At 40.0% G+C, this 22,843-nt stretch overlaps 3 protein-coding genes across 9 annotated transcripts; 1 reads left to right on the plus strand and 2 right to left on the minus strand.

Annotated features, from left to right (window-relative positions):
- Positions 1-737: 737 nt before the first annotated feature.
- On the plus strand, positions 738-7,277 carry lrrc31 (leucine rich repeat containing 31). Its single transcript, XM_046371815.1, has 10 exons — positions 738-1,030; positions 2,258-2,449; positions 3,051-3,194; positions 3,574-3,741; positions 4,302-4,466; positions 4,653-4,835; positions 5,523-5,690; positions 5,778-5,942; positions 6,141-6,296; positions 6,475-7,277. The coding sequence occupies exons 1-10, from the start codon at positions 1,018-1,020 to the stop codon at positions 6,861-6,863; spliced, it is 1,743 nt and encodes a 580-aa protein (XP_046227771.1). The 5' UTR covers positions 738-1,017; the 3' UTR covers positions 6,864-7,277.
- lrrc34 (leucine rich repeat containing 34) lies at positions 6,173-11,105 on the minus strand. Of its 2 annotated transcripts, XM_046371817.1 has the most exons (11): positions 10,966-11,105; positions 10,090-10,202; positions 9,950-10,017; positions 9,697-9,783; positions 8,867-8,995; positions 8,642-8,737; positions 8,327-8,481; positions 7,993-8,148; positions 7,759-7,885; positions 7,513-7,651; positions 6,173-6,292 (listed from the first exon to the last, which is right to left on the minus strand). In XM_046371817.1, the coding sequence occupies exons 1-10, from the start codon at positions 11,070-11,072 to the stop codon at positions 7,529-7,531; spliced, it is 1,161 nt and encodes a 386-aa protein (XP_046227773.1). In that variant the 5' UTR covers positions 11,073-11,105; the 3' UTR covers positions 6,173-6,292; positions 7,513-7,528. The 2 variants fall into 2 exon arrangements, with proteins under 2 accessions (XP_046227773.1, XP_046227772.1); XM_046371816.1 differs by lacking the exon at positions 6,173-6,292 and having other exon boundaries at positions 7,427-7,651.
- A 512-nt stretch (positions 11,106-11,617) lies between these two features.
- mynn (myoneurin) lies at positions 11,618-19,549 on the minus strand. Of its 6 annotated transcripts, none has more exons than XM_046371748.1 (10): positions 19,451-19,549; positions 18,811-18,864; positions 18,677-18,691; positions 17,402-17,683; positions 16,379-17,301; positions 15,968-16,127; positions 15,146-15,324; positions 14,851-14,943; positions 13,722-13,847; positions 11,618-13,471 (listed from the first exon to the last, which is right to left on the minus strand). In XM_046371748.1, exons 4-10 carry the CDS (start codon positions 17,665-17,667, stop codon positions 13,068-13,070), a joined length of 2,151 nt encoding a protein of 716 aa, XP_046227704.1. In that variant the 5' UTR covers positions 17,668-17,683; positions 18,677-18,691; positions 18,811-18,864; positions 19,451-19,549; the 3' UTR covers positions 11,618-13,067. The 6 variants fall into 6 exon arrangements, with proteins under 6 accessions (XP_046227704.1, XP_046227705.1, XP_046227706.1 ...); XM_046371749.1 differs by having other exon boundaries at positions 17,402-17,672; positions 18,674-18,691; XM_046371750.1 differs by lacking the exon at positions 19,451-19,549 and adding an exon at positions 19,303-19,444.
- Between the last annotated feature and the right edge of the window lie 3,294 nt (positions 19,550-22,843).

A 22,843-nucleotide genomic window follows, 5' to 3' on the forward strand; every position in this document is an offset into this window, starting at 1 on the left:
AAATGTGCTGAACAGCTGATTGTTAGTTGATGAACTGATTTTTTTAGTGAAAAGAAAATCAACGGCATTTTTGCTAATTGCTTTATTTGAGTGTGGTGGAGTGATAATGTCCCCACCCCCCATTAGCTGGCCGATGTGCCCTTGAGCAAGGCACTTAACCCCCAATATATGCTCCCCGGGCGCTTGATGCAGCTCAATGCTCCTGTGTGTTTCACTGCATGTTGTGTGTGTGTGTGTTTCAATCAGTGATGGGTTAAATGCAGAGAAGTAATTTCCCAGCTTGGGATTAATAATGTAATTTAAATGTAAAAAATTAAATTAAAAAATTATTATTTATGCTACACACACCTTGAAATTGCCCCGTAGATAAATTAAGGAAAATCAGTCCCACCTTTACCAGCTGCAACATTACAGTGCAGTAGCAGTACAGTACAATAATATCATGAAGATTATAATAACAATCGGCCTTTCTGCTTGGCAACTGTTATTACTTATGTACTTTTATTCAAGTAGACTTTTAAAGGTAGGGCTCATAATTTTAACAGTATTTACAGTGTGTATTATTATTTTTAGTTAAGTAAAAGATCAGAGTACTTTTTCAACTACTGATTATGTGGTAGTGTTTAAAGTTTTAAGAGAAGATATTGAAGAGAAAACTGACAGACAAAAGGACAGGGTGATGCCGACATTTACTGAAGGTGTTGTCGCACTATAGGTGTTGTCGCACTTCCGGGATGATCCACCTGACGGGCACGAGACATGACGTCATCTAGGTGTTAAACCAAAGTGAGCAAAATGAGAGCGTCTTACAAACAAAGATGAAGAAGAGACTGTGGAAGCTGCAGACAGAATTTAGTTCATTCCGACTTTGTTAAGAGCGCAGGTGACTAAAAAAACCGAACAATTTTATTCCTTTATTTATGCTCGCCAAACATTGTGATCGTGAACGCATCGCCGCGACGACTGACCAACTGATCATTAGCTTTTGTTTTGGAGGCCAACCCTTGAAGTCTACACATGGAGTCTGCAGGTGAGATGAGCTACTGTTCAGAAAATAAAAGAGTCCTGAAGACATTTTACTGCAGCTAATGTACAGGAGTGCAATGCAGTGATTTGTGTTTTGTAGGTGTAGACGCTAAACTTTGGTGGAATCGAACTCAGTACATTTACTCAAATAGCCTGCTGTACTCAAGTACAAATCTGGGGTGTTACTTTTAAGTTACTACATCTCTCAGGGAAATACCTGTACTATAGCTATTCATTTATATATGCTTTTCATTTACTAAGTTTTTGTTACTTTACAAATTAAGCACGCAAAAAAGAGGAACTTTATATAATATGATGTTTTGTGACAAATTAAATGACCCAACCTTTTATATTAGTTGAAATTACTTCATCTGCTGACGGAAAATTAGGTAGCAACTATTATGGTTCAAAAATGTGTCTATATGCTGCTTTTCAATTTATTTATTTTAATAATTTATTAATTCTGTAATTGTAAATTAATTAATAATCAGTAGTTGCAGTCCCATAGGCTACACAGTACATCATAACGAACTCCACCTCAACCAACAGAATCATCCTGCTATTACTGATATTTAATGTAGACGTTTAAATGTGTTAATGGAATTTAAGGGTTTTTATGTGTTGATTCAGGGAGGATCTAGTAACTAATGAATCTAATAAACATTTGTCATTGTAAAGTCATTGTAAATACATTTCATTTACAATGACTGCAGACCTAACCAAAACACAAAATCTTTATCTGTACCAACTCCAATTAGATGAGATTTGTAATGATGATACTCTCCTCTACTCAATTTTAATAAACCCTGATTTGTGGTATACTTCTCATCTGTGCTTATTTACTTTGTTCTGTTTGTAGCTTTATCTTATCTTTTATCTTTATCCTAATTTCTCCTTTAGGGATCAATAAAGTATTTTCTTTTTTTTACATGTAACTGAAAAAATTGGTTATGGATGAAGCAAACTGTCCTTGCCATTTAAAGAAAAAACTATCTAACTACCTCTGATTCTTAGCCAAGGGTCATTTATTGGACTTTGGAAACATTCATAAGCCTGTAAAAAAAGTTATTAGATAATTCATGAAACAACCAATAAAAGCCATTGAATTATTGCATTTCTAATGATTCTTAATCTAAAGGAGAAATTAAGCCCATTTAAAGGCTCATATACTGTGCCTGGTCTATAGTGTTGTCAGTGTATTCAAATTGTGAAACGTTTTTTCATTGGTCAGATGGTCAGCGGGGGCGGGACAGCGGCAGTCAGAGGCGATCCCCTCTCGATGTCATCATGAGCCAAATTCGCAGGAAACGCACGTCCTCGGACAGGAAGCCGCTGGGACGCCTGCTGTCCTGGACCTCAGACCGGACAGGGATCCCTGAGGATGGACCGACTGAGAGCAGAGAGGAGAGAGGACGGAGCTCAGGTGTTGTTTCACAGCAGCAAACAAATGTGATGTTTTCTTCTGCAAAACAGTCAACCTTTCAAGTTTTTGTCTTTTTGTGATTGGGTCATTAGAGTGTAGATGGCCAATTTTTTTCAGAATTCAAATGATTTGACATTCGATCTTAGTTCATTTATCTTACTTATATTAATCTTGAATTATTGTGCAGCAGTTACAACACAGAGTAGGATAGGGCACAAGAGATCAGTCCAAATGTAAAAATATTAAAAACAGATATCCAAAATATATGTAGTGCTAAATATATAAAAGTTAACTGGTTAATTTAGGTTTGCATTTCTGGTAACCAAACATCTTAAAAATCACAAGCAGTTGTCCTGAATCCCGAATCCCATCCCTTTCGTTTTGAAAATTAAACCAAAGCCACGTTTTGATGAGTTATAGCATAAAAAAAAAACCCCAAAACATTAAATACTGATAAATACCCGCCCCCCCACCCCGAGTTCCACCTGCCTGGCAACAGGAATAGTAAACGTTTTAAGATAACAAAACAAAGATCTGCAGAGGTAAAATACTTATTTTTTATTATTGGATCAAATGTCTGTAACGTGTGTTTGTGTTTCAGCGGTTGCAGAGGGCTCAGAGAGCGAGCGTGATGTCGGCTGGGGTCGAGTACGTGTTTTCCTGCAGAGGTTGGGGAAGAAAGCTGACAGCAGGAGCCTCAGCTTGGCTCACTGTGATCTCACTGCTACAGATCTGCTGGAGTTAGGTGGCTATACTTACTCTCATCTGATTCTCATTTGTCTAAGTTTGTTTGGGGTTTACGTGATAATTTAAAATCTATAATTAGATGGTGTGCACTTAAATGTCCCAAATTTAAAACCTGCATATGTAATAAATTAAAGAAAGAAAAAAGAAGAGAGGCTGGGGGAGACGTTCACACTCTGCCCAGTAGGAAACCCACATGTATAGGCTGAAAGGATGGATGGATGCTGACCAGCAGTGAAAACCACTGGTCAAAATGCTGCTTGTGAATCGTCAGCATCAAATATGAATATCGATACAAGCTCATTGTTACTGTCTGCCCTCCAGCATCCATTTCTATTGACAGCATCATCTGCCCTTCTCTTCTGCTTGTCGTATCTCAGCGACGTTGCTCCCGTTCCTCCTTCAGCTGGAGGAGGTAGACGTCTCCTGGAACGAGCTGATCGGCGGATGTCTGAAGGGGCTCACGTCTCACCTCCAGCATGTTCGCGGGATCAGAGCGTTGAGACTCTGCAGCTGTAGGCTGGGTGCTGATGACATCACTGCACTGGGTTAGTCTTTTTTTCTGTTTTGATTAACAACCTACAGGCAACATGCAGTTCAAGTCAGTTCTTTTTTAGTTTTTTCTGCAGGAAATCAGCAAACACACTCATAAGAAAATGTTTCGGAACCAGCAACTACTGATAATTGATAACTCATTAATTGTTTTAGTCATTTTAAAAATACTGAATATTACTTAGTTCCAGCTTCTTCAGTGGAAGGACATGCAGCTTTTCTTTGTTTTATGTGGTAACCTGAAAATCTTCTTCTTTGATTGTTTGGTCAGACAAATGAAGCACTATGAAGATGTCACTTTGTTGGTTAGGAGGTGTGTAGAACAATCAATCGAATTGAAACATTCATTTTTTGGAATTTGTAGGTGGTTTGCAGCAACATCCATAATCCATAAATAAGCTCACTAGTTACATGTGCATACATTTGCTCACATCAGAGGGCTGAAGCTTTCTTTGGTGACAGAAGAAAAAATAATATTTTAAAGTCGACAAATGAAAGGATGATTTTGTCAGTAAACTACAAACTAACAATTTTTGTCATCTGTTTATTTCTGTAGGTGAAGCTCTCGAGTGCATGCCTCTCTTAGAGATCCTCGATTTGTCCTGGAACAGTGGTGTCGGGGCTGGCGGACTGCAAGGCCTGCTGGGTAAACTTCAGCCACCATTAAGTGAGCTCTACCTGATGGCCTGTCAGCTTACTGCAGCTGATGCTACTGCACTGGGTACTGACTTCAACTTAAATTAATTTATACTTTTACATGGAATGAACAGTGAGAGAATAAGGCAACCTCCCTTATCGTCTTACATTTTGGTACTTTCCTATATTTCCCATAATGCATCTGGGGAACGTGTGTAAATGTTGGGTTCATGAAAACTATATTGCATTATCTCGTGTCTGTCCCTTTTAGGAGGAATGGTGTCTGCTCTCGACAGACTGTGCGTGTTGGATGTCTCCTGTAATCCTCAACTTACACAGGAAGTTGATGAAGGCGGCTTCAGAGAGCTGTCCTCCTCTCTCTCTCAGGCTGCCTCCCTCACCAGACTTCGATTACAGGCCTGCGGTCTGACGGCGGACAGCCTTGATGCACTCAGTAGGAATCTACTGTTTTCTGTCAATATAACAGTCTTGGTCAGTTTGGTTTAGGTTAATCGGCAAAGATGTTGTTTCCTGTTGATGCAGCTTGCGTTTTAGTAGGGTGAGCTCTGCTTGGTCTGTTCAGACACGGGAGCTGTTACTGGTCTTTTTCTGTACTGTTTTTTCCTCTTTCTCACTCAACAACTGTGACAGCAGACTTTGTTGTTTTCCCTACTCTTCACATGTTTCCTGTCTCTTTATATTGCATCCAAAAGAGTAGTCAAATTTAGATGACACATGCTAACTTGGCATTTCCCCCGAGTTACAAGTGTAAGCAACATCCATCCATGCATTATCTGCCATGTAGCGGTTGTCGGTTTGCGGTGGCAAGCAAGGTAGTCCAAATGTCCTTATCCCCTGTGACATTTTCCAGCTCCTCCTGGGGGATGTAGAGGTGATGTGAATCCAGAGGACATATATAATCTCTCAAGCACATTTAGGGTCATCTAACAGTTGGTTAGAAAACCTCCAAAGGAAGGCGTTTAGGAGGGGTCCTGATCAGATCCTGGAACCTCCTCAATTTTCCAGTGTGACGCTCCCTAGTCACCACCACTGTTCAAAACAGTACCTGCATTACTACTGACTCAGCATTGCTTAATATTTTGCTATTCAGCGTGCTGCCTCCCTCACCACTGTCCTGCAGGTGGTTCACTTCGCTGCCTCCCTTCAGTGCAAGAGTTGGACCTGTCCTGTAACAAAAGTCTAGCTGGAGGACTGGACCGCCTCACCCTCCACCTGGCTCACCTTACACACCTGGAGAGTCTTGACCTTCACCTCTGCTGCCTCACACATACTGACCTGGAAGCCCTGAGTGGGTTTATATATGTGTGTTAAAATACTGAGATTTTCAAACCTGGGACCAAACTGAACTAATATGTATGTGACTCCTTATCTGCAGTCCAGGTGCTTCCTGCTCTGACGGCGCTGACAGAGCTTGACGTGTCGTCCAATAAGTCGGTAGGGATTATGGTCCACTCGCTGGTCTCCTCCCTTCCTCTGACACAGATGAGGCATCTACCGCTCAACAGCTGCAGCCTAAATAAGGAGTCCTTTACTGCTCTTGGTACACACATATTTCTTCTGAGATTGATACATATGGAAAAAGTTACTCTCCAGCACTGTTCTTCTATTACTTCTACTGCTGCTTCTTTAGTATTACAACTTTGGGCTTGATGGCTGGCTTGATTGCTGTAATTCAAGCAAAAAGGGATAAACATTTTGCTCTTGTGCCCTGAGTCTGTTTTGTGTGTGTTTGTGTTAGCTCTGGCTGTGCCATACCTCCGCAGTGTGGATGTTTCCTGGTGTAAAGTGGTTGGTGGTCATTTAGCGCTGCTCCTGGATGCTTTGCAACCGTCAGTTATCACGGAGCTCCGCCTCAGCAGCTGTGAGCTCACCTCTGATGACCTGCATCATCTAGGTAACACACACACAGGATTTTTACATCACAGTACAACAAAACATAAATTAAGGTACTACGCAAGAATGATAATCTCTAAACTGTAAGACTCACTTCCCACCTCTACTTAATTCTGCTTTATTATCGCTGATCAATCATCATTCATCATCCATCTGTCCTCCATCTTTGTCCTGCCCAGCTGCCGTGTGCAGACGCGGCTGTCTGTCCTCTCTGCGGGTGTTGGATCTGGCCTACAACGGCTCAGTAGGTGATGATGGCTGGTCTGCCCTGTTCGCAGCTGGAGGCCTGGGCTCACTGGAAGACTTGGACCTCAGCCTACGACCACAGACCTCTACTTCCTGCTCAGTCTGGTTGCCTGCGCTGCTGTGTGCTCTGCCTCAACTGCCTGCGCTGACTCGCCTGGCTGTACAACGATGGACTATCAGTTCTCAGGACAGACAGAGGCTGAACCACGCCCTGAGGAACAGGAGCATCCTGCTGGAGTGGGATCCACCAAACGAAGGCAAAGCATTGTCACTTAAGGCGACCAATCAGGAGAGGCCAGAGGAGAGATGTCCTGAGGAGTAAGGAATCCAAGTCCTGAAGATGTTGGAGAGGATGCTGATATCTTCAGTCATTAATGAAGGACACCTGAATTAAATAACATCACCAGCACTGATTTATTGCACTCTGAAATTTAAACAGACACATGACTGCACCATGTAGCATGCTGATGTCTATTTTTTGTAATATTGTGATCAACAGCTTCTTTTAAAATACTTAAAAAAAAAAATTAATCACATCAGTCACATGAATGCTACCTGATATGAAATACTTGAACAGTCCGATGTGAATGCACTGTTTACTTTTACAAGCTTAAATCTTTGTAATTAACACCATGTACCATGAAATCTATGCACCTAACATTTCAATGTAAATAAGATAAGATGTACATTTCAGATGCACCTTTAATTTTAAAAAAAATCTCTCTTTTGGCATTCATTCATTATTTATTTTGTGTTTTTGACATGCATGTGCTTTGGTCGGTTTTTAAGTCTCTTTTCAAGCCTCATTCTGTTGGGATGCTGGTGGATGTGAGGATTAATAAGAGCCTAGCAGGGCTGCAGGGGACCAGGTTGCTGACTTTCAAACTGCAGCAGAAGGCTGGAGTCAGGGCTGGCAGCGTGTTCTGTTAAAGGGTCTGTCGAAGGGTTGAATATCGGGGGGGTGTCAGTACCAGAGCTGGTAGTCCACTAATAGTGTTTCCTCAAACTGTTGAAGACCTCAGCGAGAAACACGTGACCATCCACCTCATACGCGCAAACATCTGTCTGCTGTGGAGGCAGGCGTCCGCTGGCGATCAGCTCTCTGAAGGCCTGGGTGAATTAAACTTTGAATTTAAGTTGTACACATTACATATGAGGTAGACAGCATAATTGTAAGGTGACAGGATGTGCTGAATACGTGTATGTGTGCATGTTACCTGACAGACGGACTCCTCCAGGTGGTTTCCCCAGATGTAGATGTGGCTTAGAACTGTGTTAAGTTTCATAGCCTGAGCCAAAGACAGCAGACCCTCGGTCTTAATGTTGTTACTGCTGACAGACAGCCTGACAGACAGACAGAGACAGTGGTTGACAGTGTTGTATGTATGTAAATACTTCAGCTGCTCCAGTGGTCTGCAGAGACAAAGTTTGTCTTAGAGTGTTGGACGTACTCTTTCAGGATGCAGCCTGGCGAGGTGATGGCCTCACTCAGGTACACAGCACCATCATCTTCAATCCGATTGGACGACAGATCTATGATCTCCAGGGTTGGGTTCTCTTTCAACAGCTTGGCTAGATGAAGCACACCATCACGAGTCACACGGTTACTGCAGACAATGAAGACAAGATCAAGAGGAGGCACAATAGACAGTGAGAATAATGAATTCTGAAATTCACCAGCTGGTTTCCACTCAATCTATTCAGAGCATCAGAAGGATTTTGAGAATAAAACACAACCTCTAGGGGTCACAGTCAACTAGATGGAGAGGATGTTTTTGTTCCTACCAGCGTATGTCCAGGTAGCGCAGGCTGTGGTTGTGCCGCAGGCCCTCAGTAAGGCTCTCCATCCCGGAGTCAGTCATTCCCATCTTCCCCAGGTGGAGTTCCACCAGGCTGCTGTTCACCATCAGCATATCAGAGAAGTGCACCGCCCACTCTTCCTGAGAGACAGACAGCGAGCTTCAGGTTAGAGTCAGACATCTGTCTGCTGAGGTAAATTGGGATCATACTCACCTATGTATCAAATGAAAAGACACTAAAACCAGATTTATTTTCTTAATTTGGCCTGTATAACACACCAGTGTATCTGTGTGTTTGTACCTGGTGGCTGAAGAGCAGTGGCCTGCTAATATCGACAGAGCGGAGAGTCTTGTTGCTTTTCAAGACGATAGCAAATGCTATCACACTCTGAGTGGCCTGCGGAGACAGAGTCAGGGTGACTGAAACTGGCATCTGATTGTCGGACTGACAGTTTGAAATCCTGCTGCAGGCAGGACAGTTGAAATCACCAAACAGCAAGACAGACAGTACTGTCTGTGTGTTTACCAGATCACAGGCAGCCAGCTCTAGCTCCTCCAGGGAACTGTTCACCTGCAGCATACTGGCCAGGTGCATGGCTCCTCTGTTTTCGATCTTATTACCTGACAGTCTGAGAGAGAGCAAGGTGCTGTTACACTGCACAGACAGAGAGAGAGAAAGAAAGAGAGAGAGAGAGAGAGAGAGAGGGATGTTAAGGCAGAGGTCAAAAATAACAAAGTAGTTAGAATCAATAAATCTCATGCAAATGCCAAACATTGAATGTATCTACTAAGAGGTACTGTGTGTGCATCAAAGCCTGACATATCTTCTTCCTCTGTACCACACAGCTCCACAGCTGTCCAAAAGCTATTACTGCATGAGAACACACACAATGGAGTTTATTTCATCTCAGAATCTTATACACTGTCCTGCTGCAACAAATACTCACCAGAGCACCAACAGTGGATTAGTCCACTGCTGAAAATAGTTCCCAGCAAATGCCTCCTGTTTGCTAAAAACCATACAAACCAGTTGTTTAATGGAATTACTGAGCTTTTTTTTTAAAAAATAAAACGTTATATTTGTGAGCTGCTACAAAGATTTATGTCTTCATTTGGAACCAGTGGACTTGAGATTAAGTTAGGTGTAGACAGTAGGTCAGATAGTACTGAGAGACAGACCAGTATATTGCTTGTTTTAGCCTTTTCTTGGGGTTGGCAGACAATAAGCAAAAGTAAAAGTGGACAGAAACAATACCTATAAATATTGTGATAAATAAATTGTGATAAATGTGTGTGTGTGAGTGTGTGTGTGTGTGAGTGAGAGAGAGAGAGAGAGAGAGAGAGAAAGAAATTAACCTGCAGGCTCTCAGCGAGAACTTGAGCGCCGTCTGTCTGAATGTTATTGAACATTAAGTCCATAGCATTCAGAGCTGAGCTCTCCTCCTGCCCAGAGAGAACAGAATGACAAACATCAATCACATCTAGAAAATGGATGAAATACAAAACTCAAAAAATAAATAAAAAATAACACCACCTGTTCAGGATTGCACACATAAGATAACCATTTAACTAAATCTATCACATTTAGATCCTCCCATTACCTGCTTACCTGTAAGAGGTCAGCTAGGTATCTAACTCCTTCATCTGTTAAGTTATTGAAGCTGATATCAAGACCTGCTGACACAAAAAGTTTGAAAATGAGACTAAATGTCTTAGTTAACTTAAGGTGTTCACTGAAATTTGGCTCACCTGTCACACACTTGTAGTTTTTCAGACATTCTGACAGAGCAAGAATGTCTCTGTCATCCAGTCTCTGCACGAGTCTCGATCGGTTATTTCCTGCCAGTTTTAATGTGACATTTCTGCCAAACACACAACAAAACTTTATCGATTACATGACCAGACATACATGCTGCTTTCAAGTGCACTGCATAAAGACTGAAGTCTGGACTGTACACACCAACCATTGCAGTATTTTCTAAATTAGGTAATCCGGAACAAAAGTAAAAGCAGACATGACGTCTATGTTTTCGTCACTGCATTACTAATACTTTCACAAAAGCATGGTCTTAATTTAAGTAATGCAATAGTAGTAGAGGTAGCAATATCAAATCATTATTGTAGTTGAGCTAATGTTAACTATTTACTTTTGCGTAGCTTAATTTGTCTTGTAATGAGTTTTACATGTTCTTGATCGTACTGTTTATCAGCAAACTAACAGCCAAATAGCTGTCAAATTAATGCACAGGAGTAGTAAGTAAAATATGTGCCTCTCAAATGCAGTGGACTATAAGCAAAAAGTAACCGAAAATGAAAATATAAAATAAATGCTAATTAAAGTAACCTACAAAAGCAGTACAGGGCAGTGCGGTACCTGGTTACTTCCCACCACTTCTTCTATTATTCTATTATTTTCTTTTTTTTCTTAAAATGTTTAAGGTATGTAATTTTGAGTTTTACTTGTAATGTACTATTTGTAAAATCATCAACATTATTAATTATTATCTGCAGCACCTGAAGGCAACATCAAATTAATGTTAGCTTCGAACGTTAGCTTAATTTAACAGCTCGCTATTAGCTAAAATGTTATCTTTGAGCCCATTGAGTTTACATTTAGCCACTTACTCGGCTGCAACCGTGTTCTCTAACACGTCTAAAATAAATGGATTTATTTTTGTCCCATGTTCAGCGCAAACAGCAGAGTAAAATTCTGAAATGTTTTCGCTAGCCATCGTGGTAACTGCCTGTGAGTTTGAGTTGCTATAGCAACAAGAAAGGACGGCGTCTCGCGAGAAAAAAAAGAAAACTTTATGTTGAGGTTTTTTTCCAATACAAAAATATTTCTTTTTAAATATTTAAATATTACACTGGTTAGATTTTATATTTACAGACACGAATTTTTTACAATTTCTTCTTCCTCTTGACTCATGAGGAACCACAAACTCTACAAACAGAAATCATTACTATTAACTCCCAGCATAGTTTTTAATCTCTTGGTGTTCATTTACCTTGATATTTAAGATACATTTACTCTTTGTACATTTGAAATTTAGTTTTGTTTGCTCAAATATACAGTACTTTATTTATTTCAGCAGTGTAAAAAAAATGTTTGATTACATTTAAACCATACTCATCTTCAGTATATGAAATGTTTTTTCTAGAAATTGATGTGCCAAATTCCTCTGTTCCCATATGGTTTTGCAAAAGAGAGGGTGCAGAAAAAACAGTGATATAAAATAATGACAGGTAGCTTTGGACAAAATGAGGCAATCTTATGTAAATATAACCAGTAATCATTTATTTTTCAACATTGCATTTGCAACAGTCACTGAGACAAACAATCCGATTGTCCCTTCTTGCCTTTCTTTTCCTGTTGCACATTTGTTTTATACAGTAGTGAACTTCTATTTAATTCACATTTCTGTACATGTAATGCAGACATCTTATTTAAAAAAAGAAAGAAAAAAAGGATAAAAAAAAAAAGTATGAGAGAAATACTGTATATAAAGCAGTTTTCAAACCGGAAGCACAAACATTTCTGCTAAGACCTAAAACAACTGCTTTAAAAGACAAATTAACTTTATTACACCGAATCAAAAAACCTTGGTGTTGATTAACAGGGCTATGCTTACATTAATAAAGCCACTATCACATGTCAAACACTTAAGGGTGTAACATTTATGATAAATAAAATCATATCTCATGGTGTTAACGAGGCTCCTACTAACTACATTACTAATTAAAGCAATGCAAGAGTTGTACTGGCTGTCCTACTATATATTTTTGTGATCAACATTCAAGTCCAATAAACTTTTCTTTACATTTATTAGTGATCCAAACAGAGCTGCAAAAGAGAAGATACTCCAGCCACATGTCAGCATCTGACAAAATGTTGTTAGTCTCAAGTTTTTTTTTTCTTTTCTGCGAAAGAGTGGAATTTACACAGCTGGTAAAATTGAACAAAAACAGAGACCAGGGAGTAGGTTTTAATCTGACATTTTCAGGTAGAAACCTGCTGATTTTATATACATTTATACCACTTAGGAGAAGCTGGCAGTCAGAGTGACAAGACACACTGTTCTAAGTGAAGAAAAATATTTAGGCTTTGGGGAACATTTCCACATTTTATCATAGGTTGTTCTAAATGACCCCTCTTTACCTCTTCTAAAGGGCTACGTGTGCACAGTTTCTGATATTTCTGGTTTCACAAAGTTACTTTGCATCCTGTTCTGTTGAAATAACTCCAAACTCCTTCTGTTTAAATATGCTAACATATTTTCCCTCTGAGGGGAAAATGTGGCTGAGTTGGTTTTGTTAACCACAGGCAACTATGATGTAAGAGGACTGTTTTTACAACTAAGATCTTATTCTTGTATCTTTCACCATAAGTTCTACAAGGAATAATAACACTATACTAAGTCAAAATAATAGAAACATCACTGCAATTAAGGTTTGTTAGCTTGTTCACAACTTGTCCGATCATCTGACTGGATTCCCTGATTTCAGCTACTACCTTGATAAGCTGTTGTTAATGTTATGAATAATGGACAATACTATGAAATTAAGACCCAAACTGTAATCTAATAGAGTGATCTTTCATTTATATCTGACCAAAAAGTCAATTTAAGTCTAGTTTATGGATATAAGCCAGAATGTGAGTACTGACTGTAGCTGTATGTTAAAAAGTGAAAATGTTCCACCAGAGTGACGCAGGCGTGGCTCGGGCCTCACTGCTGAGGAGGGTTGTGTTCAGCGTTGTCCACCGTCCTGATGATGACGATCTGCTCGAGGCTCTGAGCGGGGGAGGGTGGCGGCCGCAGCTGTTCCACCAGAGCGTGGAGGGTGTCCGAGTTGATGGTCTGCTCCTGGTCAGTTTCAAAAGTCACCTGGTCGGTGGTATTAATTGGTGGGTGAGCAGGCTCTGCCTTGAAGTCCTGAATGACAGGTGAAGTGGCGGTCGTGGCAGTTTCGGCGGTGGTTTCGTCTGTGGATGGAGCTGTGGCTTTGGGGTTGGGGGTGGCAGGTTCAGGGTTGGCTGGCTCACCTTCAGGGATGGAACCCATACCTTTGTTTTCCTGGGAGAGTTTGCTCTGGACAAAGGCCACAGGGTGACTAGAAGCCAGGAGGACTACTGCTCAGACACACACACACATACACAAACAACAGGAATTTACCAAACAGCGCAAGGTTCTTGGACTGATGAACACAAGAAGAAGTAACATCAATATCACTAAAAAAGTGAAATCAAAACAACCAGTGATGAAGTGGATCACTTGTTTGTTCAAAAATCAAATAATACAGACAAAATCCCAAGAAAAAATATTTTATAAAATCAGTGTCCCAGCTATATTTGTCTCATATGTTACATATACACAACTTACCTGCTCTGGCTCTCTCCTTGTGTTGCCGCACTTCATCAGCATGAGCCTTCTCCTGGTGCTTGATCATGTTCTTCACACTGGCAAACCTGTTTCCACACAGCAGACACTGCACGCCGGTGTTCCCATCTACACACACACACACACACACACAAAAACATTAAATCCTACTTTCATGCTCTCTGATCACCAAGAAACATCCTTGTGAATGAACATTCTGAGAAAGGTCCAGTTTCTAAGACGTTTCTATAGACGCAAGAAATGGCGGCAAGTCCCTCAGCATTTGACACAGCAGAATGGCACATGCTCATTAGTCTTTAGTCAAAAGCAATTTTGATGATGAGATTTCCTTTCTTTCTCGGAGGTTATTTTGAAAGAAATGCTTCTGTTTCACGTGCAGACTAAACAAGAACTTTATTTCCTGTATTAAAAATCTTCATTTTCAGTTCTACATCTCAACAATAATGCTTGCGGCTCAACAGTGTATTGTAAACATTACTGACACTTAGATTAGATTCATTTTCAACACTTGCTACTTTATTTGTCTGTGACCCTGCAAAATAGAGTGACATGCAAACCAACTGCTGTGGTGTGAAAAGGCATTTAAGAGCCTATCCTGTAAACAATATAAAGGTCACAGCTGATAATTTTCTCTTGGTAAGAACCTTTAAGCTCTTTGCACACATCAAATCTCCACCCACTAACCTCCTTCAATCTGTATGCAGAAAGTAATGTTAACGGATTTATTAAAGAAAAGTTCTTGTACAGGTGCTTGTTTTTTTCCCCAAATAAGGACATCCAACTCACATTATGTTTGGCACAGATGCTCTGAAAATTACAGTGACAATACTTGTGTATGTGCGAGGTAACAAACTGTGAATAGAAAACACTGAATCACTTGTGAAATTTGATTTAGGCAAGAAGTGTCTCTTCAAAGTGCACTCAGATGATCTGTTACTGTAAACTGGTTAACCCCATCTCATGACAACATTTATGTATATGCGAGGTAACAATTTGTGAATAGAAAACAGGACATGAATTAAATGTCTGTAAGGAAATTGTTCTTGTTGTGCTCCAAACCAAACTCCAGTTCACTGACTTAAAAGCCTGATGTGGGACCAAGAAATCTCACCCGGATGAAGTCGTCGCATGTGTTTCTTCAGTTCAGAAGACGTCACAAAACTTGAGTTACATTCTGGCTGTGAACATTTGTACGGCGTCTCGCCTGAAATACAAACACATTCACACACACACGTTAATATATTAAGGAGTGTGACAGAAAAGCTGCTTTGAGCCAAAAGCTGGTTTTGGCTGTTAAATGTCCCAGTCTGTCCAGACGGTTCGGTAGGAAACCAAACCAGCTGAAGTCTAGCTGGCTGAAGTCCAATCCGCTCATTCATTCTTTCCTGAATTAATAAAGCTCTCACCTGTGTGTTTTCGTGCATGAGCGATGAGAGAAGAAGAGACAGAGAAGGACATGCCGCACAGATCACACTGGTAGGGTTTCTCTCCGGTGTGTCGTCGCTTGTGATAGGTCAGCGTGCTGGACTGAGCAAACGCCTGACCGCAGATGTCACAGACGTACGGCTTCTCCCCGCTGTGCAGTCTGCAGTTAGCACACACAACCAAAGAAAGTCAGATATACGCTTCACGACATAGCTGGATCTATGTCATTACATTAAACATTACATTAACTCCACACAGTGTTACAACTTGGAAGTCAATGCTAAAATCAAAGTAAGGAGAGGACAGAACATATTCTTAAAAACATTTTCTTATTTTGTCTGAACATGCACGCACAATCACTCTTCTGCTCTTATTAACTTATTCAAAACAATTCCACACTCATGTGGAAATCCAGAATTTCACATTCATTCTCTATCAACACTTTTCTTTTCTTTTGAGCATACTTAATTATATCTAAATATATGTATATATACATATATATATAAATACTAAATCTGCTGTGACAATACACTGCATGAGCCAATATCAGTTTATCACAGAAAACAAAGACTGCACAATGCAAATTTACTTTAAACTGTAAATGTCCTGATTGCTACGTACCTCAGCCGTAATTCTTTTAATGGATTTTTATCCAAAATGTTTGCTCATGTGAAAAAAAAATTAAAATTAAATATTTGACTCTCAAACATCGACCTCAGCTACGCCCAGGAGGAAAGCGTTTTCTGTCCCAAACACAGAGCTGTTTCTATGTAATATAATACTAACCAAAGCAGCGTGTGTACCTGATGTGTATTTTGTAGTTGGACGAGGTAGCAAACTTGAAACCGCAGCGCTCACAGGTGTAGGGCTTCTCCTCTCCGTGGTGCATCCGGCGGTGAGCGACCAGCTGACACTTCTGAGCAAAACACTTGTCGCAGTCAGAGCAATTAAACGGCTTCTCGCCTGCAACAAACACCGGAAGACAAAAACAAAGGGAGATAAATACTGAGCCAAACTTAGATGACCACCACTTTCAGATTAATGGATACATCTAAAAACAAATGCCAGAGGAATCGATAATGGAAAGTATCACTAGTTGAATGAATCCCGACATTTATTCCTTCTGCAGCACTCTTTTCAAAATGTAAAGGTCAGCTATTTCTACCGTAATTAAATCCCCTTACATGTGATTTATTATCCATAATTCAGCTCACCTGTGTGAATGCGCAGGTGTGTTTTCAGTTGGGTAGCTTGTCTGAAGCTTTTAGAGCAGAAGATGCAGACAAATGGCTTCAGCCCATTGTGGATTTTCTCATGTCTGTGCAGGCTGCTCACATCTTTAAACAGTTTGTTGCACTCGGTGCACGACAGCGGCAGCTCATCCATTTCTGATGGATCCTGTTCCCCAAATTCACCCTCATCTCTCTCGTTGTCATCACCTGAGCCTGCTCCATCACCCGCCTCTACTTTCACATCAGCCCTGCTCCTGCCTCTCCCCCTGCCTCTCCCCCTCCCGCGCCCTCTACGTCCCTCTCCGCTGCTCAGTCGAGGTTTCTTGACTGGCGTATCGTCCTCCTGTGAGGGGCTCCAATCTGCAGAGGTGTCCCCGAAGTCCTTCACACTGGTGTCGGAATCTTCCAAATCTTCCCTTTTTAAACCACCTCTCCCTCTCCCCCTGCCTCTTCCTCTGCCTCTCCCCCTCCCCCTGTAGCCCTGGGTTTTGGGGGTGCCATCAGTCGAGCTGCTCGGCTCCACCTGCTCACCGCTAAAACTCTTAGGCCTTCTGCCTCTCTTCCTCCCCTGTCCCCTTCCAATGCTCTTTGGCGTAATGGGGTTGTACTCGTCATCACTTTGCTCTCCCTCTTCCATATTTAAATCTTTGGCCTCATCACCCTGCTCTTTGCTGTCCTTCCCCTCCTCCTGCCACTCCCCTGTTATAGAGACAATTGACAGGGGAACTGGTGAACTGGGGCTGCCAGGAGAGGACGGACTGGGAGGAGAGAGACCAGCTTCTTTATCCACCTCTGACTGAGAAGTTTCACCCGACTCGGACCAGTGGGGGATTTCCTCCATATACTTTATGGCCTCTGACATTCCCAGGAACACAGCCGCCCGACGCACAGCTGCCTGTCTGGTACTGAAACCACGAAAAACCAACATTTTGTTCAGTGAGTTAGTTGAGAAATAATTTCGTTTGTGTGAAATTTCGTTTCACACAATAAATAAATCAGTTTTACCTGCTTAAGTTCATCTGTCCAGTGTAGATAAACTCCAAAAGCTTCTCCAGTGCATAGCGGCTGACCTTATCAGGGTCCAAGGTCGTGACCTCTTGACCCTTTTCAGCCTGAGCGGAGAAATATTTGCTGAACGCAGCCAGGATGTTGCGGTGGGCTCTGAACTCCACGTCTCTCACCATTACGGTTATATCACACAAAAAGTCCATCTCCCGCTGCTGATGTAAACGCTGCAAGAGCAGCTTCCCATGACCGGTGATATGAGCCATCCCTGCTGCTGGTTAACAAGGGAAGAGACAGTCAACATTAAGGTCACTGTTATTTTCTTCTTTCCTTTATAAGTTGTTGTACCAAGGGGGGCACTATAAGACGCTAAAATCAACCACGAATATTTTCATACCAGGAGCAATCAGCCTCATGAGGCACAAACTCACAAGTGCTGTCAGACAGTTTCAAAGACAAATGCAATGTTTTATTTATTGCTGCTACAACACTTTTATTATTTGATGTTTGTGATGCTGTTTAATACATTAAGTCTACTTGCATATAACTAACCCTTTACCAATACTAAAACCCAGCTGCTCTTTCATGACCAAAGATGAACTGAGTAAATCTGCCCTTTCATGAGTAAGTTCAGTAAAGAATTATGGTATATATATGTATATATATATATATATATATATATATATATGTATATATATATAGTAAGCACATTATATTTGATCATTTTTGAGCAATTTCTAACACCAAAAAAATCTTTTTTTGTTTATAACAATCAAAACAATGAACAACTTTTAACAATACAGATATATAAATAAATAATAGGTGTCCTTGACTTAAAAAAGCGAAAGAAATATTGCTCAAAGAACAAAAATAGGCACCCTTAATTTTTTAGTGTGTATGATGAAGCCCAAAACAACGAGTTAGTCTGTCTCTCAGTACGTTAACTTCCTGTTGTGGCTCTGCAAGCCTGTCGCTTTGAAGAGCCAAGTCTTTAAAACAAACGAAGCATATAGTTGTACTTTCAATAAAATAAATTGTCATGGTATTTAGCAAAAACAGTTAGGTGAAAAGTTAAAAGTTAGTGAAACAGTGTGGTTCAATCCTGTTTTTTTTATTTCTTCATTTATTTTTAAACAATGGACAACAGTGGACCTCTTTACATGGGTATTTAATGTTTGCAGGCCCTAAAAAAACTGACTGGATATGTAAAAGGTCCTACAAACATCTTGTAATTTGAATAAGATGAGGCTCGATAGTGTTTACATTACTCACCCAAATCCAATTTCACAGCTAAAAAACACAAACAGGATATTTAAATTAAGTTATAGAAATAATGTACTCAAAGCACAGAAGGGTCTGTTCTGCTGGAATTGTCAATATTTAACATTAGAATAAAACTACTAACTTACCCACAGTAGTTTGTCTGCTTAGCTTCCTCTTCAACTCTTAGATTGTAGCTCTCTCTGTTGGAGACAGTTATGAATGAAAAAGACTGTATTGACTGTATCCATGGGGCATAATGGCACTCTACATAACCATTTACTATCTACATAAATACTTATCAACAGATTTAATTCACTGAATCAGCAGCCTTGACAGGTGAGCTGAAGAAGCAGTTTTGGAAAATAAAAGCTCCCGCCTGCTTCCTGAGCAGGCCTTGGAGGCATGCTAATGCTAACAGCAATGTCGTAGATGGGTTAAAATGACTTCTGATGGCCATTTGTTGTTTCACATAGATATATGAATACTTTGTGTACTGAACACGCCACGCCAAAGGCTATTATAACCATTCAGAGTTTAATCAGACCGGACGATGTGTGAAGCTAAAGCTAACTGTTTTCGTAGTGGTAAAAAGCGCGTAAAACATTGTGCTCTTATTTCGAAGGTTTGACGGTTTGTACCGGCGGTGGCGGCGTAAGTTGGCACAAAATGTTATAAACGCCTGTTTCAAAGGCAATCGGTGCAAACGCGTCGTCAACGATAAGAAATTGTTGGTGTAAATGCACTATTTTTACACAGCACAAAGTAAATAAAAGCAGAAAAAAGTACCTTCTAATATCCGTGATCTCCAGCCATTATCCCGTGACGTCAGGACTTCTCGCGAGACGCTGCATTCCAGCAAAGATACTCGGTTGGGTCAAGATGAACACCACGCACGCCTGGACAACGGACGTGAGTTAGGTATGATTATTATCGCGAAGCTATCGTCGAAATAACATAAAATTTGCTTTGAATTAAAAAACGGATTTTGTTCCGTTAGTCTCCAAATAACATTTTTAGAAAGGCAGGCTGCAGTTGACGTACAAACGGATAGAAAAATCAAATAGTACACGGACGCATATATAAGATATAAGAAGAGAAGTAAAAGTCATACTAAATGACTTTTATCTTAGAGAATCAGAATCAGAATTCCTTTATTTATCCCCAAGAGAAAATTCCTTAAAGAGATATAGATATATTGTATAAGGGTATTGAATCTCATTTTAAAATGTTCTAATCTAAGCTTTTAGATTCTGGTATTTATCAATAGGCTTGTACTCAAATTTGTTCTTCATAAATTCAGCCTCATTTATTTTATCATAATTATGGCCAAATTGTATATTCATTAATATAAACATTGCCTTCCCAAGCAAAGCATTTGTACTGCTTTGATTTAGGAAAAAAAAGAACTCTATTTGCTTGCTGATAGTGCAAATAAATCTGTTTTAATATATAATTCCCGCATGCTAACTTCTCTGCAGAAAGTAACATGCTGGTAGCATCTGGTCTCTCCATTTGTCTCTTCCTACAGTTGACTTCCACTCTGCATCTTTGTCTTTCAGTTTGTGTTAATCTCAGTTTAATGAGCAACTTTTGTTTTTATGATAAATGGGGACTCATCCAAGATGCAAGTCTGTTGGTTTAAATCCAGCCTTAGTGTGACAAATGTAGGCTTGATCATTGCTGTGGTAATCAGTGCCCTTTGATCTTGATGGTATGTTGCCTTATCCACATTAACCAGTGAACAGGTTTGTAGTAGAATCTAGTTGAGTGAGTGAGGAACCAAAATAACAGCTAGTAGTGAGGAAGTGTTAAACATTTTTTTAAAGTGTCGCAAAGTTGGTAGCTCGGCCTGTTAGTTTTGGAAATGCAGCAAATGCTAAAACTCATGCATTGGTTGCATTTTGTCTGTGCGAGCTGTGTTGCAGCTTGGTTTTCCACTCTGTGGTGTGTCTTGGGATGATTTGGTTGGCTGCTGGGTCTCTACTGAGTCTTAGTACTTAGGCCTCAATTCCACTTTTGTGTGCATTTGGCAATTGGAATTTCATGAAAATGAACTGTTGTGAGTTTACTTTGTCAAGCTGCAGTCTTTGTCAGATCTGTGATGAGCTTTGGTGCTCATTCTGAGAGTGAGAGAGTGAGAGTGGGTTCTGGGTTAGATGGTTGAAGCCATTTCCAGCTGACTGTACTCCTCACTGTGTACTTTCCTCACTCCCCTGTCTTCTTCAGAAAGAACAATTGCAAATGTATGGTACATATTCTGCAGGTTTAAAAGCCCCTTCCTGAGTCTTCCTGGCTTCAGCCATTCTTGTATTCTCACTATCGGTGTTACTTTAAGTACATTCAGCTGATAAAACTAATATATTAAGTGAAATTTTTACAGTATTTTTACATTGTTACTTACTTACTTACTTCTTTTACTTGATTTTTTACTAGAAAATACTATTGTTGGAATGTAACTACATATACTCATACTTATACATATATATAATTACTCAGTATAATTTTGAAGTGCATGTTTTCATTCGACTTTATGCCTCTACAATATTCACCAACATCGGCTAAGTTAATTACATTGCAGATTTATATTAACATCAAATATAAATTATACATATATCAAATCATATGATTTATGGATGAAGCTACCTGGCAATATATAAAGCATTTAAAATCCATCAATATTCCAGTAACCTCTTCCTCTAAATCTCTGCAGGGGGAGTTTAATGGGGAGATAAGTGAGCTGACTATTATCCTAAAACACCTTCAGCTCCTGTGTCTCTCCACATCTCTTTCAATTTCCCTTCCAGTATGCTCTTTCATCTTATTATCCTGCTCTCGACTAATTGTCATCTGATGTTCTACTTATGTTTAATGTCATTTTCCAGAGTTGTTACTTTGTTGCCTAAAAAAAAAAATCATTAAAGCCTTCACAGTGTGTGATCCTGACTCTTTTCAAATGAGTCTTCAAATTAATCTGCAGCAACAACTTGGCAGACTGCCATTTTAGCTCATGTAGCCAGTCAGTAAAACCTCCCTCCGGCCCTCACTGTGATACTGACAAGAACAACGTAGCAACATCTGAGAAACGTGACTCTGAAAAAGACAATTTCAAAGGATTGTGAGAAGACATCAAATAGTTATCTTCTACAAACTAGATCATCTATTTTATATCAGGACAATGGATGTTTTCAGCTTTGTGACAATGCAGTAATCCAAGATGGTTTTTGATGCGGAAAAATCTTCACTTCCTTCAGTTCGATGCATAAAAGAACTCATGTAGCTCAAGCTGTTCTTACTTGAACGTATAAGTTTATTACAATGCAAATGTGACATCACAGAAGAAAGTGAGCATGTGTGGATACAGTCAAATATGAAAAAACTTAAAGCAAGATTGCATTCATTCAGCTTTATACTGCGTCCCTGAATCTCATACCACCATCCAGACAGGAAGCAGACAATGTGTGTGCTCCTCTGAAACATCAACAATGTCGACTTCTTATCATTACATCCAGACTGGCAGGACTTTCAACATAAAATATGTCAAGTGTGAAGGGCACTGAGGCTTCTCAGCTCAACTACACATCAATGCATAAATCCAGTGGTTCCTTTATGATCATAATTTTATTGTTACCACAATTTTAAGTTTCTTTTTCTTTAGAAGTATATCTATCCACTGGAGCTGCACTTCAGTAAAAGTCTGCGTATTAGCAGGGAATGTACTTAATTATAGCTGTCAGGTAAAAAGTACAAGAGAAATACAATATTTCCCTCTGAAATACTCAAGTAAAGTACATGCACTGCAAACTGTGCTCAAGTAAATGTACTTGGTTGGATTTTACTACTAGAAGAGTAAAAGACAAGATAGTAACTTAGACATCGGCAGTAATAAAAAAAAAAAGCATGTTTGCATTATCTGGCTGTGAACATGTTATCAGTCTACTGTAGCTGAGACCAATCAGCTCTGCACAGCTGAAACGCAAATGAGGAGCCAAGGAGACGTTAACCACAAAATGAGATTAGAAATATTAGGTGCTGGTCCAATAATCACAGAGCAAAGGCTCAGTCTGTAAACACACCACCAGGGTTTTTGTTTTCTTATGTGAGCATCCTTTGTTACATGCACAGGAAGAATTGCACTTATCGCTCCTTTAATGCCGGATAATTCATTTTGACACCTTCCTG

The sequence above is a fragment of the Scatophagus argus genome, chromosome 18 (genome assembly GCF_020382885.2).
Source record: "Scatophagus argus isolate fScaArg1 chromosome 18, fScaArg1.pri, whole genome shotgun sequence".
In the NCBI taxonomy this organism is placed as follows: domain Eukaryota; kingdom Metazoa; phylum Chordata; class Actinopteri; family Scatophagidae; genus Scatophagus; species Scatophagus argus.

What these genes read in the sequence shown, in the direction of transcription:
- lrrc34 (XM_046371817.1), bottom strand. Translation starts at nt 11,072, where the DNA reads ATGGCTAGCGAAAACATTTCAGAATTTTACTCTGCTGTTTGCGCTGAA. An exon ending in AAACTACAAGTGTGTGACAG is followed by an intron (nt 10,018 to 10,089) that starts GTGAGCCAAATT and finishes TTTTTGTGTCAG; the next exon opens with CAGGTCTTGATATCAGCTTC. An exon ending in TGGAGGAGTCCGTCTGTCAG is followed by an intron (nt 7,652 to 7,758) that starts GTAACATGCACA and finishes TAATTCACCCAG; the next exon opens with GCCTTCAGAGAGCTGATCGC.
- mynn (XM_046371748.1), bottom strand. Translation starts at nt 17,667, where the DNA reads ATGGCTCATATCACCGGTCATGGGAAGCTGCTCTTGCAGCGTTTACAT. An exon ending in TCATGCACGAAAACACACAG is followed by an intron (nt 14,944 to 15,145) that starts GTGAGAGCTTTA and finishes TTTGTATTTCAG; the next exon opens with GCGAGACGCCGTACAAATGT. An exon ending in CAAGGAGAGAGCCAGAGCAG is followed by an intron (nt 13,472 to 13,721) that starts GTAAGTTGTGTA and finishes GTGTCTGAGCAG; the next exon opens with TAGTCCTCCTGGCTTCTAGT.
- lrrc31 (XM_046371815.1), top strand. An exon ending in TACAGATCTGCTGGAGTTAG is followed by an intron (nt 3,195 to 3,573) that starts GTGGCTATACTT and finishes GTCGTATCTCAG; the next exon opens with CGACGTTGCTCCCGTTCCTC. An exon ending in AGCTGATGCTACTGCACTGG is followed by an intron (nt 4,467 to 4,652) that starts GTACTGACTTCA and finishes TGTCCCTTTTAG; the next exon opens with GAGGAATGGTGTCTGCTCTC.